Here is a 17,851-nt window from a genome sequence, read left to right as displayed (position 1 = left end):
TCCATACATCACTTGGTGCTCATCACAAGTGCATTCCTTAATCCCTATCACCTATTTTACCCCTGCCCCCACCCCCATCAGTTTGTTCTCCATATTTAAGACTCTGTCTCTTGGTTTACCTCCCTCTTTTTTTTTTTTTTTTTTTTTTTGTTGTTGTTTTATCGCCTTTGCTCATTTGTTTTGTTTCTTTTTTTTTTTTTTTTTTAATTATTGTCAAGTTAGCTAACATGCAGTGTATACAGTATGCTCTTGGCTTCAGGAGTAGGTTCCTGTGATTCATCACTTACATACAACACCCAATGCTCGTCCCAACAAGTGCCCCCCTCAATGCCCGTTGCCCATTTTCCCCATCCCCCACTCCCTCAGTTCTCTGTATTTAAGAGTCTCTTATGGTTGTCCTCCCTCTCTGTTTTTGACTATTTTTTTTTCCTTCCTTCCCCATGGTCTTCTGTTAAGTCACTCAACTTCCACATAGGAGTGAAAACATGTATCTATCTTTCTCTGATTTATTTCACTTAGCATAGTACTCTCTAGCTCCATCCATGTTATTACAAATGGAAAAATTTCACTCTTTATGGCTGAATAATATTCCTGTGTGTGTGTGTGTGTGTGTGTGTGTGTGTGTGTGTGTGTGTATACTATATGCATTTATCTATCAATGGACACTTGGGCTGCTTCAGTAATTTGACTATTTTAAATTTTTTTTTCAACGTTTATTTATTTTTGGGACAGAGAGAGACAGAGCATGAACGGGGGAGGGGCAGAGAGAGAGGGAGACACAGAATCGGAAACAGGCTCCAGGCTCTGAGCCATCCGCCCAGAGCCCGACGCGGGGCTCGAACTCACGGACCGCGAGATCGTGACCTGGCTGAAGTCGGACGCTTAACCGACTGCGCCACCCAGGCGCCCCGTAATTTGACTATTTTAAATAATGCCACAGTAAATATAGGAGTGCATATTAACTTTTTTAATTAGTGTTTTCATATTCCTTAGGTAAATACTAGTAGTGAAATTACTGGATCATATGGTAGTTCTATTTTTAATTTTTTGAGGAACCTCCACACTGTTTCCCACCATGGCTACACCAGTTTGCATTCCCACCAACAGTGCCTTAGTATTCCTTTTTCTCCACATCCTTGACAACATTTGTTGTTTCTTGTGTTTTTTTTTTTTTTATTTTAGCCATTCTGATAGATGTGAGATGTATCTCGTTGTGGTTTTGATTTGTATTTCCCTGATGATGTTGAGCATATTTTCATGTGTCTACTGGACATCTGTATGTCTTCTTTGGAAAAATGTCTATGCATGTCTTCTGCACATTTTTTAATTGATTTGTTTTGTTTTTCAGTGTTGAGTTTTATAAGTTCTTTATATATTTGGGATACTAACCCTTTATCAGATATGTCATTTGCAAATATCTTCTCCCATTCCATAGGCTGTCTTTCAGTTTTGTTGATAGTTTCTTTTGCTGTGCAGAAGTTTTTTATTTTGATGGAGTTCTAATAGTTTATTTTTGCTTTTGTTTCCCTTGCCTCCAGAGACATATCTAGAAAGAAGTTACTGTGGCCGATGTCAGAGAGGATACTGCCTGTGTTCTCCTCTGGGATTTTAGTGTTTTCATGTCTCACATTTAAGTCTTTCATCCATTTTGAATTTATTTCTGTGTATGGTGTAAGAAAGTAGTCCAGTTTCATTCTTTTGCATGTTGCTGTCCAGTTTTCCTAACACCAGTTATTGAAAAGATGGTCCAAATTTCTTCACATTTGCACATTGATTTTTTTATCCTGTGACTTCGCTGAATTCATTTACTGAATTCAGTTTTTTGGTGGAGTCTTTCGGGTTTTCTATATAGAGTATCATCTCATCTGCAAATAGTGAAAATTTAACTTCTTGCTGATTTGGATTCTTTTTATTTCCTTTTGTTGTCTGGTTGCTATAGCTAGGACTTCCAATACTATGTTAAATGACAGTAGTTTCACTGAACTTTTTATTATGAGGATAATTTTCTTTTTTTTTTTTTATCGTTCATTTTATTTTATTTTATTATTTTTTTTAATGTTTATTTATTTTTGAGACAGAGAGAGACAAAGCATGAACGGGGGAGGGTCAGAGAGAGGGAGACACAGAATCTGAAACAGGCTCCAGGCTCTGAGCTGTCAGCACAGAGCCCGACACAGGGCTCGAACTCACGGACCGCGAGATCATGACCTGGGCTGAAGTCGGCCGCTTAACCGACTGAGCCACCCAGGCGCCTATGAGGATAATTTTCTATTCACATGAAGTTGTAAAACTATTGAGAGATCCCATAATATATAAAGATCCCCTTACCCATTCTCCCCCAATAGAAATATCTTGCAAAACTATTGTATAATAGCACAACCAGGATATTGACATTCATACAGTGAAGATTTAGAACATTTCCATGGATATAAAGATCCTTCATGGTACCATTTATGGCTACACCCACTTTTCTTCTACCCTCAATCCATCCTTAACTCATGGCAACCACTAATCTGTTCTCCATTTCTGTGATTGTATTCTCCATCTGTTTCATTAATTCATGCGTATATACCTTCACAAAGACCACACAGTCTTGATTCCTGTAGCTATGTAATAAACATAGAGATTGAATAGACTGATTTCTCCCAGTTCACTCTTCTTTTTAAAAACTCTTTTAGCTACTCTTGTTTCATTTTCTTTCCATACAGATTTTAGAATAATATTGTCTTTTATATTGATTTAGAGAGAATTGATAACTTTATGCTGCGAGTCTTCCAGTCCAGGATCACAAGATGTCTCACCGTTGTTTTGTGTCTTTCAGCATGCAAGTCCTTTACATGTATTGTTGAATTTACACTTAGGTATTTCATTGGGGGAGAAGGGTCTTTTCAACTGGTAGTATAGTTTTTAATTTTGGTCTTCACGTATTCATTCTTAGTATGTTGAGATATGATCAGTTTTTATATGTTTATCTTGTATCCTGTGACCTGGCTGAACTCACTTATTGATTCCAAGAGCTGGTTTTTATTTTGAGTTTTTGTTTTTGGTGGGGTTTTTTTTTGGCAAATTCTTTGAGATTTTCTATGAAGACTATCATGTCATCGGCAAATAGAGGCATTTTTGTTTCATTGTTTCTGATTTGTATATCTTTTATTTCTTTGTTGTATTGTATTGAAGAGATCTTCCAAAACCATAATAACTAAGAATTGTGAGAAAGAGCATTCTTGCCTTATTTCTGACCTTAAGGGGAAAACATTCCCTTTTTCACCATTAAGTATAATGTTAGTTGTAAGGTTTTTTTGTAGGTGCTCTTTATCAAATTGAGGAAATTCCCTTGTATTTTCTTTTCTGAATTTGTTTTTTAAAATCATGAGTATTGGGGCGCCTGGGTGGCGCAGTCGGTTGAGCGTCCGACTTCAGCCAGGTCACGATCTCACGGTCCGTGAGTTCGAGCCCCGCGTCAGGCTCTGGGCTGATGGCTCAGAGCCTGGAGCATGTTTCCGATTCTGTGTCTCCCTCTCTCTCTGCCCCTCCCCCGTTCATGCTCTGTCTCTCTCTGTCCCCCAAAAAATAAATAAACGTTGAAAAAAAAATTTTTTTAATAAAATCATGAGTATTATGAATTTTGTGGAGTAGTTTTTATATATCAATTGGTATAATCATGTGATTTTCTTCTTTGCCCTGTTAAGATGATAAATTATGGAGATTGATTTTTGAATATTGAGTCAAGCTTGCATCCTTAGAATAAACCCAACTTAGTCATGATATATAATTCTTTTTATATGTTGTTAAATGCTATTTGCTAAAATTTTGTTACGGATTTCCGCATCTGTATTTAGGAGAGAGCTGCAGGCTTTTTTCTTTATCTTTTTTTTTTAGCTATATTTTTGGTACTAGGGGAATACTGGCATGATGAAATGAATTGGGAAGTATTCCCTTTTTTTCTGTCTTCTAGAAGAGATTGTGTAAAATTGATGCTAATTCTTTTTTAAACATTTGGTAGAAATCACAGGGAATTCTTATGGGAGTTTTACAATTATAAATCCCATTTCCTTAACACTTACAGGCTAGTCAAATTATGTATTTTTTATTGGGTGACTTATAGCACTTTGTACTTTTTAAAGAAGTGATTGGCCTCATCCATATTCTCAAATTTATATATGAAGAGTTGCTTGTAGTCTTCCTTAATATCCTTTTAATAGCTACAGTATTTGTAGTGATATCCTGTTTCATTACTAATATTGATAATTTCCCTCCACCCTCTTTTCTGTCTCAGTATCACTCTGTTGGTCAGCCTTGCTAAAGGTTTGTCAATTTACTTGAACTTTGTACGGAACCAGCTCTTTGTTTCATTAATTTTTTCTATTGTTTTTCCGTTCTTAATTTCATTGTTCTCTGTTATTTGTTATTTCCTTCCTTCTGGTGCTTGGGATTTATTTTTTTCTTTTTGGGGGTTCTTGAGTTACAGAATATTCATTTAAGACCTTTTCTCTTTTCTAATGCATGCATTTAGTCCTATAGATTTTCCCGTCAACACTGATTTGGCTGTGTCCTATAATTGTTTTATTCAGTGTATGATATTTTTTTAAATCTCCCTTGAGACATTATTGTCTTTGACCCGTAGATTATTTAGTGTTGTTTAGTTTCCAAGTGTTTAAAGGTTTTCCTGATATTTATGCTTAAATAAATCTTTGATATGTGCTTCTATCTATTCTGATGATTTTCTATCTAGTTGTACAATTGGTTGTTGAGAAAGGAATGTTGACTTCTCCAACACCAATCTTTAATTTTTCCATTTTTCTTCTCAGTTATATCAGTTTTTTCTTCACATTTTGTTTTTGCAGATTTGTTTCTTGGTATATACATATATAGGATTGCTATGTCTTCTTGGTAGATTAGCTCTTGTTATCATTATATATAATGTCCTTTGCTTTTTCTGTTAATTTTCTTTGCTCTGAAATCTACTTTGTCTTGTACTGATCTATCATCCATGGTTTTTTCATTAATGTCTGCATGGTGCATCTTTTTTCATTTTTTACTTTCACCCTGCTGAATCAGTATATTTCAAGTGAGTTTTTGGGGTATCTATGTGGCTCAGTCAGTTAAGTGTCTGACTTCAGCTCAGATCATGATCTCACGATTTGTGGGATTGAGCCCCACCTTGGGCTGTGTGCTGAAACTCAGAGCCTGAAGCCTGCTAAGGATTCTGTATCTCCCTCTCTCTCTGCCTCTCTCTCTCTCTCTCTCTCTCAAAAATAAATATTTAAAAATTTTCTAAAACAATTAAGTGAATTTCTTATAAATAGTATATAGTGGGGTCCATGGATCATATCACAGATATTTTTTTAAGAGAGAGAGAGAGAGCCTCTTTTTTTTTTTTTTCGGTTTATTTATTTTGAGAGACAGCACGAGAGAACCTGTGAGCATGAGTGGGGGAGAGAGAGAGGAAGAGAGAGAGTATCCCATGCAGGCTCTGTGCTGACATGGGGCTCAATCCTATGAACCATGAGATCATGACTTGAGCCAAAATCAAGAGTCTGAAACTGATCTGAGTCAACGAGGCACCCTGGATCATGTCATGGATTAATGACAGAGAGGTCATTAATCCAATCTGGCAATTTCTATTTTTTTAATTGGTATATTTAGACAATTTTCATATAATGTAATCATTGATATGTTAGAAGTTAAGTCTGCCATTTTTGTTTATTTTTTGTGTTTTTTATTTCTCTGCTTTTATTAACCCCACCTTTACTGTGGGTTTTTTTGAGCATTTTTTTTTGTTTTTTGTTTTTTTTTTTTTTAATTCCATTTTATCAGTTGTGTTTTTGAGTTCATCTCTGTGTAACTCTTTTGGTTGTTGCTGTAAGCATTACATTGTATATACACAGTTATCACAGTCTACTAGTATTGTATTTTACCAGTTTAAAGTGTAGAAAATTTCTTTCTTCATGTTCTTTTGCCCTGGCTGGCCCAGTCAGTATAGCATGAGACTCTTGATCTCAGGGTCGTAAGTTCAAGCTCCCATGTTGGATGTGGAGCCTACTTAAAAAAATTAAAATGTATATGTGTGTGTGTGTGTGTGTGTGTGTGTGAATACATATATATATATATATATATATATATATATATATATATATATATATATATGTATGTACTATAAATATTTCCTCTATGCATTTAGAACCATGTCAGATAGCATTCAAATTTTTTTGTCTTAACATCAAACATAATTTTATTTATTTTTTTATTTAATTTTTATTTACTTTTTGAGAGAGAGAGAGAGAACAGGGGAAGGGCAGAGAGGGAGAGAAAGAAATCCCAAGGAGTTTCTGTACTGTCAGCAGAGCCCAATGTCAGGCTCAAACCCACAAACTGTGAGATCATGACCTGAGCAGAAATCAAGAGTCCAACGCTCAATCTACTGAATCACCTAGGTGCCACCAAACATAATTTTAAAACTCAATAGGAGAAGGAAAATCTATTGGATTTATGCATATTTTTTATTACTGTGTTCTTTCTTTCTTCCTGAACTTCTAAGATTCTTTCTTTTTTAATCATTTCTTCTCTTTTCTTAGAGAACTTTCCACAACCAATGTTTTAGTGTTGGTCTGCTGACAACAGATTATTTTAATTTCTGTTTCACTAGCATTCTAATTGTTTTGCCCCTATAACCAATTTATTGTTTCTCTCTCACTGCTTTCAAGATTTGTTCTTCATATTCGTTTTTCATAACTTTGTCTGTAATGTATTTAGCATAGATGTAGGGTAGACCCAGGAGTCTGAAATGCCTAGGAATCTGAATGTGGTTTAGTAGTAGGTGCATCAAGACACCAGCACAAACTTTTGTATCTTCCATAAATCGATTATTGAAGAATAAGTCAAATACCTAGGATTTCTATGGGCCCAAGAAATACGTACTCACTTATAAGCATAGAATCAGAATAGGGCCTAAAATAAACTGCCTTCCTACCCATGGAATTTAAATAAAAACCAAACTTTCTATTAGGTGGACACACTTTAGAGATAGTGTATGTAAAAAGAAGTATGATTTTATGCCTAGGTTTGAGCATATGAAATTTATTGTTGAAGTGGCGTTTACAGTAGATTATAAACTTCTCTTGCTCATCTTATTCATTGTCACATTAATTCCATTGACCAAGACAGCCCTGAAACCAATTTAGAACAGTGACTTTTGGATTAATGTGTATGTTTTTACTTTCTCTGCTTGTGTTGCTAATAAAAAATGATAAGAATCTTATTTGTTGGCTGAGTCAGAATTTTTTGTTCTATATCGTGGTGGTTCTCCAAGCCAGGGCCAAGACTGAGATGGAATGGGGTAGATTGTTGTGTTGTTTTCTGTAGGGTAGCAGTTTTGTGGAGAAGAGGTTTTAAAATCTCTAAAGTTGTCAAGATGGAAAGTTTTACCAGCAATGAATTGGCATCAAATAAAACATGAGTACCTGTATTTGGATGTTTTACCACATACCCAAGACAGACAGTGGATTGTAAACCTTTCATTTATTGGACTATTTGGGCTCCATCTGTAGACCAGTATGTTGTTTCAGCGTCTGAGACAAACCACAGAGGCTAGCCATACTTTTTGAATGTTGTTCTTCATTTTAATCTGTGTGTTTTCTGTGGTCAGTCCTGATGAGAAAACTCTTAACTCATTGTGGTATATCCAGATATGTACCAGTGGGTGGCAGTAGATAAGGCAGAGTTCTCAGTAATGTAGCTACCAATCATAGATGGAGTCTAAAAGCAGTACACGTGAAGGCTTTTTTTTTTTTTTTTTTTGCTTATTTGTTTTAAAATGCATCTGATTATATTTTCACACATATTCCTGATTTTAACAGGCATACTGAAGGGTAATTTTTAAAATAATAACAGCTAACATATAATTCTTACTAAGTGTTTTACATATATTAATTTAAAAACAACACATTTGATTATTTTTGAGATATTTTGGTTAATGTAAAGTTATATTATTATCCATTTATCCCATTTACATATATTAGTGTGATAGAATAGAAAAACATTTGCTGATAAATATTATATCATTAAGTGGAGGAACTATTCAGCTGTCAGCCGTTCATTTAAACAGATTTGTTGTTGTTTTATTTTGTGAGATATTCTGTATGTTGTGTGTTGAGCACATATTGCCAAAAACAACTGCCTTTTCCAATGTTTTAAGTATTTGCTTTCCATCAAAGCCACATCTTTTAATGTCATCTCCCAGGGTTGAGGAATTTCATTTTGGACAGCAATTAACTATAGGTCTTCTCACAAATTGTTGTTACACAATTTGGTTTCACAAAGTTCCCTTTAAGTTTGGGAAAGCATTTGAAAATGTGTAAGCATTTATGACAGAGTTTGGAATAGTATGTCCAATACTATTGTCCAATACATCTTGAAAGGCAAAGGATACCAGTCACTTGTATGCAGGAAAAAGTATTGGACCCTGGTCCAGTTTAGAAGCTCTGGGCTCAGGTTCATGCATTTCTGTTCACTAGCTGTGTGACATTGACAGAGACTTTTGCTCTTTGGGAACTCAGTCCTCAGCTATAAAATGCGAGGAGATTGGATTAGATCAGTGGTTTTCAATCAGCATAATTTGGAGCTTTATGATAGCTCCACCATGGCATCACAGGCGTTGATCCCAAGATAGAAATGAAGTCCCAATAGGCTGGCCCCTAGGTCCTCCCTTCTGCTTTCACCTGAGAAGCTTCCTTCAGCTTTTAAATTACTGCCTTTATTTATAATATACACTGGAAAGTGTATGTGATTTCATTTGTAAGACAGAATTCTACTTGTTTCATTTTTTTAATGTTTTTTAAACTTTCTGTGTTTTTTTTTTAACGTTTATTTTTGAGAGACAGAGACAGAGCACAAGTGGGACAGGGACAGAGAGAGAGGGAGACACGGAATCCAAAGCAGTCTCCAGGCTCTGAGCTGTCAGCACACAACCCAACACAGGGCTTGAACCCACAAACCGTGAGATTGTGACCTGAGCCGAAGTCGGACGCTTAACCGACTGAACCACCCAGGTGCACCTCTACTTGTTTTTAAAAAAGGATGAAAACCCTGGGATTAGGTTATTTTGATGGTCCTTTCTGTCCCTAAAGTATTAATGATTCCAATAACCAGGGGGCCAAAAAAGAAACAGAGAAATTGGGCATTGACTTTAGCCCGTTGCTGGCATCTTGAGTATCCAGTATACAACTGTGGGAGGCTAGGTCCATCATTTATGACCTCTGAAGGGTTGTCGTGTGCTCTTTTATTTGATTAATTTTATTATGCCACAACTGCCACCCACAAAGATGAATGACATAGATTTACTTTTTAAAGAGCTTACGTTCATTGAGAATTTACATTATCTATTGTTTTAGGCAAATGTCAGGACACAGAGTAATCCTGAAGAGGAGCATTGATTACTAAGTGAGATATAGAACCCAGAAGCTAAATGCTTTTCTCTGCTATCATTAATTCGCCATACTCTGCTACCAGTGCTACTCTGTCCAGTGCTGCTGTTATAAATGTTGCTGTATCTGAAGCCCTTGTTTCTACAACTTTTTCTGTATTACCAGCTGAGTGGGGTTATAATATGAGGAGATATTTTACAGTAAAGACGAAAGGGAAAATCTACTCCTTTCTAAACTTAATCTCCAATCTTTCTATGAAGGGTCAAGTTGCTAGATAGATTTGTTGCTCAGGTACAGCTGGACATGATCCTCCTTTTAAAAGCAAATAAACAAGCAAACAACCTATCTGCTCCCTTGGCTACTAGGAACCAGAATCAATATAAAAATGTGTCAAACCTTCTTAAACAGCCAGACCACTAGTTGCAAAAACTGAAGGAAGTAGTACAAGACTGTCTTAGCCAAAAACATCGTCATGATATATTACCCTGAATGTGCCAGAGAAATGCAAAGTGAAACAAAACAACACAACACACCCAGATTCTCCACTTCTCATCCACTGATGTCCTGCTTTTTTAAATGGGATTCCCTCCCACATGACCATATGTCATAATGAGTTAGTATCAGCTCATTTAAAGAGTTGGAGCCAGTCCAAGGAAAACACACAGGACTGCTCTGCCCTTTTCACCAAAAAAAATCTTTCATTAACTAATGTTGATGGAAGCACATTTAGCCACAGCAATTTGCATTGCAGTTGAATTGCTGTTTGTATTGAACAGCAGACCAGAGAATAATAAAGCAACACATGAACATGCCAGTGAGCAAGGGAGCAGAGCATGCTCTGATCATTCGTTCTAAAGCTGGTAAGAGCAAACAACAGCAAGATTGCTTGTTCTAACGAGGGGTGCACTAGTCACACTCTGTTGTCACAGCCTTATGTCACGTCAGCCGTCCAGAGGTCTCACCTACATTGTCTCATCTTGTGGTTGCTGCAGAGTAGTTGCTTCTCAGCAGGGCCCACTGGCCATATTTTCTCGTCACAGGTTAATAACCCCATTCATCATCCCAAAGGCATGTACTTGAACAAAGGAACTAACAAGTGAGCAATTGCACAGAGCAGTGATGTTGGTGGAGAAGACAATTTTGGGGATCCAAGTTAAATAGCAACCGTAGAGAGGCAGTAGTTAGGGAGGATATGGATATGAAGACATCGGAGCCCTGATTGTTGACATCAGAGAACTCCTAAAGGAAATCAGAGGAGTAGGAACATGTGCAATTTTTAAAATAACAGTATGAAGAAAGGTACAATTAAGCCCTGAGTGGTACAAATGAGAGCACGATATGATATATACAGCAAGAAGATTAGAGAGCAAAGTGCTAGCTGTGGCTTTAGCACTAACTAGGTAATCTTGGGCAAATCATTTGCCTTCTCTGTATTTATTGTAGGATGAAATGCTTCCCTGTATAACAGAACATTCTTGCCAATTTCGAGTTCTCCAAGTTTCTGAATAAAGATAAAAAAGTTCAGTACAGCCATACAACCAGAGACTTTTAAAACTGATGGCAATCCAACTAAACCTAATTTAAGTATAAGTAAAATGAAGGAAAGGAAGGGAGGGAGGGAAGAGAAAGATGGAAGAAAGGACGGAAGGAAGGAAAGAAGAAAGGAAAAAGAAGGGAAACAGAGAGTTGGAGGGAGAGAGAGCTAGAAGTTCGGGAGTTTTGTGGGCTTCAGGCAAGGGTGGATCTGGTCCTCAGCCAACTCTTTGTCTCTTGGCTCTATTTTCTTCTTTACCAGCTTTGCTGTTTTACAGGTTCCTTTAAGCATAGTACAAAGTACAGCCTTGGAAGCACCAGGCTAATATAAACTTGTGGCTTCAGGAGAGAAACTCTATTCATTTTTGCCTGTCCTTGGCAGGGTTTGTTCCCTTTGTTGTTAGTGGTCCATCCTGGGGCCACTTTGGGCTTGAGTTGACGCCTAGCTGGAGGGGGCACATATAGAGGACGACGCTGTGGCAAGACATGCTGTTAGCAAGTTAGATAACAAGTGTTGGTGCCTTGCTGGTTCCCACAGGTATCTGTGTGTCTAGGCTGGGGGCAAGGGAGAGGGAAATGGTACCCCCTAGCTCTTTTATTCTTTGAGAAGTGCCCTAACGATCCCTGCCTGTCCAGTATATACTCTGAGATTTTTCATTTCATACTCAGGCATTTTTCAAACTATTGCTTTTATGCTATATCTTTGCAAGGCTCTTTGTTTTACTGTCTCTTTAAGGGTGGAGACTCAGTTTCCTCTCACCCTCCAGGCTATCCCAGAGTCCAGCCTGGTTATTTTTCAGGTTCCAGGTATTAAGTGCCACTGACCGTACCACTGACTGAACTCCCGAAATTGTGCCCCTCTAGTTTGCAAAGTCAAATGTTACAGGAATTCCTCTTCCCTGTGCAGGTTCCCCAGGCCTGGGCGCCTGGTCTGAGGGTCTGTTTCTTTCCCCTCTCTGTGCACACTGTGTCCCTGCCTCCTGAGGATAGTCTGAGGCCTGTTTAGCTCCCAGTCTATCTCTGCCCTTCCTACCCTCTTCCATGTGGCCTCTTCTCTATGTTTAGCTGTGAAGCGTCCATTCTGCCAGTCTTTGAATCATTTCCTGGATTATTTACACTGATGTGGGTATTACCTAGTTGTTTCCATAGGATGAGGTGAGCTTAGGGTTCTCCTACTCTGCCATCATTCCCCAAAGCCCAGGAGTTCTATATTTTTATTTAAAAAAAAATTTTTTTAATTTATTTATTTCAAGAGAGGGAGAAAGTACGAGTGGGGGAGGAGCAGAGAGAGAGGGGGAGAAACAGAATCCTAAGGAGGTGCCACACCATCAGAACAGAGCCCAGTGCAGGGCTTGAACTTACAAACCATGGGATCATGACCTGAGCCGAACTCAGACGCTTAACCAACTGAGCCAAGCAGGCACCTCTAGGAGTTCTATATTTTATTTTAGTTTAGTTTAGTTTAGTTTAGTTTATTTGAGTTTATTTATTTATTTAGAGAGAGAAAGAACCAGAGGGGGGAGGGCGGGAGGGAGGGGGGACAGAGGAACCAAAGCAGGCTCTGTGCTGACAGCAGAGAAGCCTGCTGTGGGGCTCAAACTCGAACTGTGAGATTATGACCTGAGCCGAAGTTGGATGTTTAACCGACTGAACTACCCAGGCACCCCAGGAGTTATATATTTTAAATGCCAATTGTAGTAATCTCTGTAGTCGTTTTTGTTCAATTGTCCAAAATCAAGGGTTGCAATGGTATTAGCTTTGCTGGAAAGCAGCTTGATCTCTATGCATTTGGAGAAAATAGAGAACATAATTTTGAAGTTGCAATAATACTATGAAGTTCTGAGGGTGATGGAGCTTCTTTGCATTTATAATTTTATCAAATCTGTGAGTTGAGCTTGACTCTATAGGAGATCCAATACCCATTAATTATCCAGTAAGTTTTAGCTGTTTGGTGTTTGCTGTACCAAGCTGACTCTGGTGGAATGAGATCAGTTTTCTTTGATTGGTTGATGAACCCTACTGTCCACCACTCCAGGTCCAATGTCCCATTTAACAGTATAATTCATTACAAGGGGCCTAACTTAGAGAACCTTCTAATCTTGTATGTAGAAACTATCCTTCCTGTTCCTCGTCTTCCTGGGATTATCAGTGAAGGTGCTCCATCCTTTCCCCTAGCCAAACAGTAGTCAAGAGATATGAGCAAGTCTCATTAGCTCCTCTCTTCATGGAATTTGGAGTGGAGTGACACAAAGATTAGAGACACCCAGGATAAAATGCCCATTAGTCCATGCTACTTACATCCCTAGCCTTCAAGACCAGTTGTTATTCTCTGCAGAGTCAAGATCCTTTCTCCCAGGTATCTATTAATTACTCTTATATACTTCTAATAAATCTGAAAGCTTCCTGTACAGTTAACAACTGGTTGCTGTAAGTTAGCAAGTGCTGGGTACCAAACCATCCCCCAATTCCATTCTTTAGGTCTGGATTCTGTGAATTGGACTTGGCCCTGGACTCAGCTGGGCAGTTTGTCTGGTCTCCACTGGGATCCCCTTCTGAGTCCTCTGTGGTCATCTTCAGGCCAGATGAACAGCTATGCTTCTGGGCATTTGCTAGCTGCCAGTTAAGGCAACCTGCAGGGTGTCTTAGGTGGGAAGAGTCCTGGGCTCTTGTTATTTAGCAGGCTGTCCTGGGCTTGTTCGTAGAGTTCCAAGTAGAAAAATGAAAATCTGCAAGGCCTCTTGAACTGCCAGTACAGATTGGCACAGAGATGCTTCTGCTGTATTCTCCTTAGCAAATCAAGTCAGGAAGCCAGCCCAGATGTGAGATGTAGAAAGTAGATGCACGTGACCTCTTGATGGTAGTAGCTGCATTGTCACAATGCGAATGAGTAAGGATTCAGAATGAGGAATTTTCGAAGGCACTTAAACCATCTACCACACTCTAAGTTGGTTTCTGTATTGTTAAAGAACCTGATAAGCCTACCAAAAACCCCCTTAAAAGTACAGCCTAATGCATGGACTTTCTCCTCTCACTTTTTTGATGTAACTCTGATTATGGAAGGTTTAGGAGCCAAAGTTAACTCTTCTGTGGGATTCAGAGCAAAAATTACCTGTTACCCTGAATCCCAGTGCATTGTGTCTTGAGGGGATTGTTTGCAATTCCTCTGTAGCTGAATTAGCCATCCAGTCTCATCATCAGTTATATCATCTACCAGGTTTCCTGAAGTTTCAGCCTGTTCAGCTATGACCTATACCAGTATGACTTGGCTACTTACTCGCTATTATAGTATTGCTTCCTGCTGTATGTAGTGTAGCACTTGGTAAAAAACATTTGCATTTGCCTTTCTGGGATATATATTGAATTTCTGTAAGTTATAGTTTCCTTTTGTGCAGCATAGCCTCTTGGTGAGCAATATCAATCATAGAGCAAGGCAAATGCTAATATTAATGTGCACTGCTGTAGGTGTTTCTTGCCTGTTTTCATCCAACTTCTGACTCAACCCAGCCCTCTTTAGGTTTGTGAGATCTAATAAGATCATAGCACAGGGTGGTAAAGCTGCAGGCAGAAAATTCTGCTTGCCAAATATATTTTCCTTTATAGCAAGTTTGTAAATTAATGTGGGGCACTGAGATACCATAGCTGTATACATGCATTTAGACAGAACTCTCTTCAGTTGACTACCCTCCCTTCCAGCCACTAATTTCTCTGAGATGATGCCAAGCTCTTGGTCAGATGTAGCTTCAATGCTTCCCACCTTCTCAGTGTGAGATGATAATTAATATGACTTTACAGCTAAGGTAGTGTTCTGCTTCCATTAATAACACCCATTATTCTAAGATGTTTTAATTTGGTTATAAAAATTGACTCTGGAGGTGGAACTTGGCTTGGAAGCTTATTTTAAGAGCAAATAGTTTGTTTCTCATTTTTCATTTAAAAAAAGTTGTTTTTTTTTAAAGAAAATGTTGTATTACTTTGGAGTTATATAAGCACTGGGCCAAATTCCTAAAATATTGATATGATTTTGGATTTGTAATTTAGTCAGTTTTATTCTCTGGTATCTCCATCAGAGTCAAGACCTCCCAGGGCTTCTCAGCTAGCTTAGGATTGGTAGAGTCCAGAGCTCTGCCCCATCCTATCAGTTGGGATCAGAGGGCATTTCTTTTACATTCCTTTTCACACTTAAACACAAAATTCTCTTTCCAGGCAACAGTTTATACAAGCTATTGACTGAATTGGGTTTGATAGTAAGAGGTAGCTCATTTTCACATTATCCTGATGGGTATTTTACTTTCTTACAGATCTCCTGGAGGAGACCCACAGAAAAGATGAAGAAATGGAATCTCTGCAGGTAAAGTAAATTCTCCCATAGGTCAGGTATCTTTGGGATAAAAACATTTGTTTTATTCTGTTAGGCTTTATTGTTATCACATTCAGACCACAATGCCAAATGGAGTGAAAAATAAGTCTGAATTTTAAAGCCTAAGTTGGAATTTGCTTCCTTTTAGAAGTGTTTGAGAACATTTATAATCTCCTGAAACAGGAAGCCAACTCAGCCCCTGTGCTACTCTTGAAAGGAACCTTTATTTCTTGGTAGAGCTTAATGGGAGGTGCAGCGTTAAGAAATGAAAGCAACATCTTTGCAAAGTCACTTCCCCCAGAACAGGGCTGATAAACGAGGATGAATTCAGGGAAGGCACATTCCAAGTGAAAGTCAGGACTGTTCTGACTCCATGAATGTCATCTACCAATGACCAGCCGAGAATATTAACACATGTATGGAGCTTAAGATTTACCTTTTATGCCTCTTAATTCACTATGGATTTATACACAGTTCTCGGGCTGGAAAACTATGTTTGAAAGATTACTCCAGAATTTTAATTGGCAGTTCCATGGCATGAGCAATTGATGTTAACTTGGAATCTGACAGTAGTAGTTCTCTCTTCCTTTTACATTGGGCTCACTTGCAAATGGATAACTCAAGAGTCTGTCTTTATTAGGGGAAACATAATCAGTTATATTCACATGACAGAACCAATTCACTTAATGTCGCATTGGGGATTAAAAACAGTAAATAGTTGGGACATTTAGAGTTCTTCCTGGGCCTGGAAGCTGTAAGGTGGGACTGAAGAGTGATTTAATGAGCTAGCTTGAATGCTTAGGGGTAAAGATGTTTGCTTCTGGCAAATGAAGGATGGGTCAAATGAAGCCCAAAGAGCAAGGGGAATGTTCTGTAATTGGGGATTCTTCTAATTAATGGTGTATTTGTTAAAAGAAAATTATATTAATCTAAAAATGATGAAGAAGAGTGTAGTTCTATATACTTAAAAAAAGTGGCATGTGTTGGCCACAATTCTGTACAGATTAAATTCTTTTAACATCTTGAGCTATAGTCAGGTTGAAAAGAAACAGCCCTGGTTGGTCCTGTCTGGGGCTAGGAAAAATCTCAAGTGTATACTCATCTTGTCTATCTCTGAGAAATTAATATCAGAGTTATGAAAAGCAAAGCTTCTATGTATACTAAATATATATATTGAGAAGGTAATAAAGTCTTTTTAAGGCTCTGTGGTTATACATTTTATTTGCCCACAATAGCACATAGAAACCTATTTATTGAGTACATAGTACATACATGGCCTTTTGAAATGACAGCACAAACCTTTTTAAGTTTATGTCTCTCACAATACAAATGCTGGAACTGGTTATCCTGTTAAATTTAATAGCCTAAGTTTCTGCTCAAATATTTATGAAGAACTGGTAGCATTTTCTACCAAAATGTCCAGCAAGTGCAGTAGAATGCACCAGCCAACTAACAATGGACATGTATAGATGTAGAGTATCCAGTATGATGTCCAGCAGCAGGAAAGTTCAATGTTGGCACTTTGCAGTGGTAATTAGTGCCCGATAGTAACACTCCATTAAGAACAAAGAAACTGACACCTCTGAGAATGTACAAGAGTACAGAGACACATCTCTGAAAACCTTTCATTTTAACACGAGGAAAATTCAGCAAAAAGACCTATATTCCTAAGTTTCTGTATTCAAATAGAAATACCACAGGTGATACTTTTGAGAAGACAAAGTATTTAGGCTGAAGTCCTACAACCACACAGAACTTTGGGGAGTCAAAGGCAAAATAGTTTCAAAAACAAAAACAACAATAGCAAAGGATTAGAAATTGACAGCTTTGAATTTTAATAGTGGTTCTGCTTCTGGGCAACTTTGAGTAACTCAATTAACTTTGCTGTGCCTATTTTCTCATCTATAATATAAAATCATAAAACTGTCTTCCAGAAGTATTTAGTGTGGATTAGATTATCCTAGAAGAGAGAGATAAATATTTAATTCCAATTTGCAATGTTAACAAATCCCCATGTATCCAAATTGGAGTCAGTTTTATTTACTCATTATCATCATATAATTATGTATAACAGACATTCTGTATTTAATGTTATCCTCCTTAAGGATAGAGGGGTGTTTATCTCTATACCCTTTCCAGTTTTCTCCAAGTAAAAGATGTGTCATATATTCATTGAACAAATGCTTGTTGAGCACCAGTTCTGTGTAACACTGTACTGAGTGCTAGGGATACAAAGGCAAGCTGCTTCTACTGGGTGCATTCCTGCCCTGGGAAAGTATCTGTTATATAATAATAAATGGTGTATAATAAAATATTTAAAAATGATATGAGAGGGGATATGAGTCACTGTGGGAACATATAATAAGAACACATGTCTTTGGTAGAGATAGGATAGGTTAGGTGGACGTGTAGAGGGTTGAAGGTGGGTAGGGTGAGTAGCAAACCAAGTAGGTTTCCCAAAGGAAGCCAATATTTAAATGCTCTGGCAAGTTTGGAGGGAAGATTGGAAGAGTTTTAGGCAATGTGAAGGAAGTAAAAG

The 17,851-nt window shown here is 37.8% G+C and overlaps 1 protein-coding gene across 11 annotated transcripts in view; it reads left to right on the top strand.

Annotated features, from left to right (window-relative positions):
* CEP128 (centrosomal protein 128) overlaps positions 1-17,851 on the top strand; it is a 398,658-nt gene that overhangs the window by 301,701 nt on the left and 79,106 nt on the right. For all 11 annotated transcript variants that reach the window (XM_045451751.1, XM_045451752.1, XM_045451750.1 and 8 more), the window contains one exon: positions 15,254-15,303. In XM_045451751.1, coding sequence (XP_045307707.1) covers positions 15,254-15,303 — 50 coding nt within the window. The remainder of the gene's footprint in view (positions 1-15,253; positions 15,304-17,851) is intronic.

Source organism: Leopardus geoffroyi, chromosome B3 (genome assembly GCF_018350155.1).
Source record: "Leopardus geoffroyi isolate Oge1 chromosome B3, O.geoffroyi_Oge1_pat1.0, whole genome shotgun sequence".
Classification (NCBI taxonomy): domain Eukaryota; kingdom Metazoa; phylum Chordata; class Mammalia; order Carnivora; family Felidae; genus Leopardus; species Leopardus geoffroyi.
This window is presented reverse-complemented; position numbering and strand designations above follow the sequence as displayed.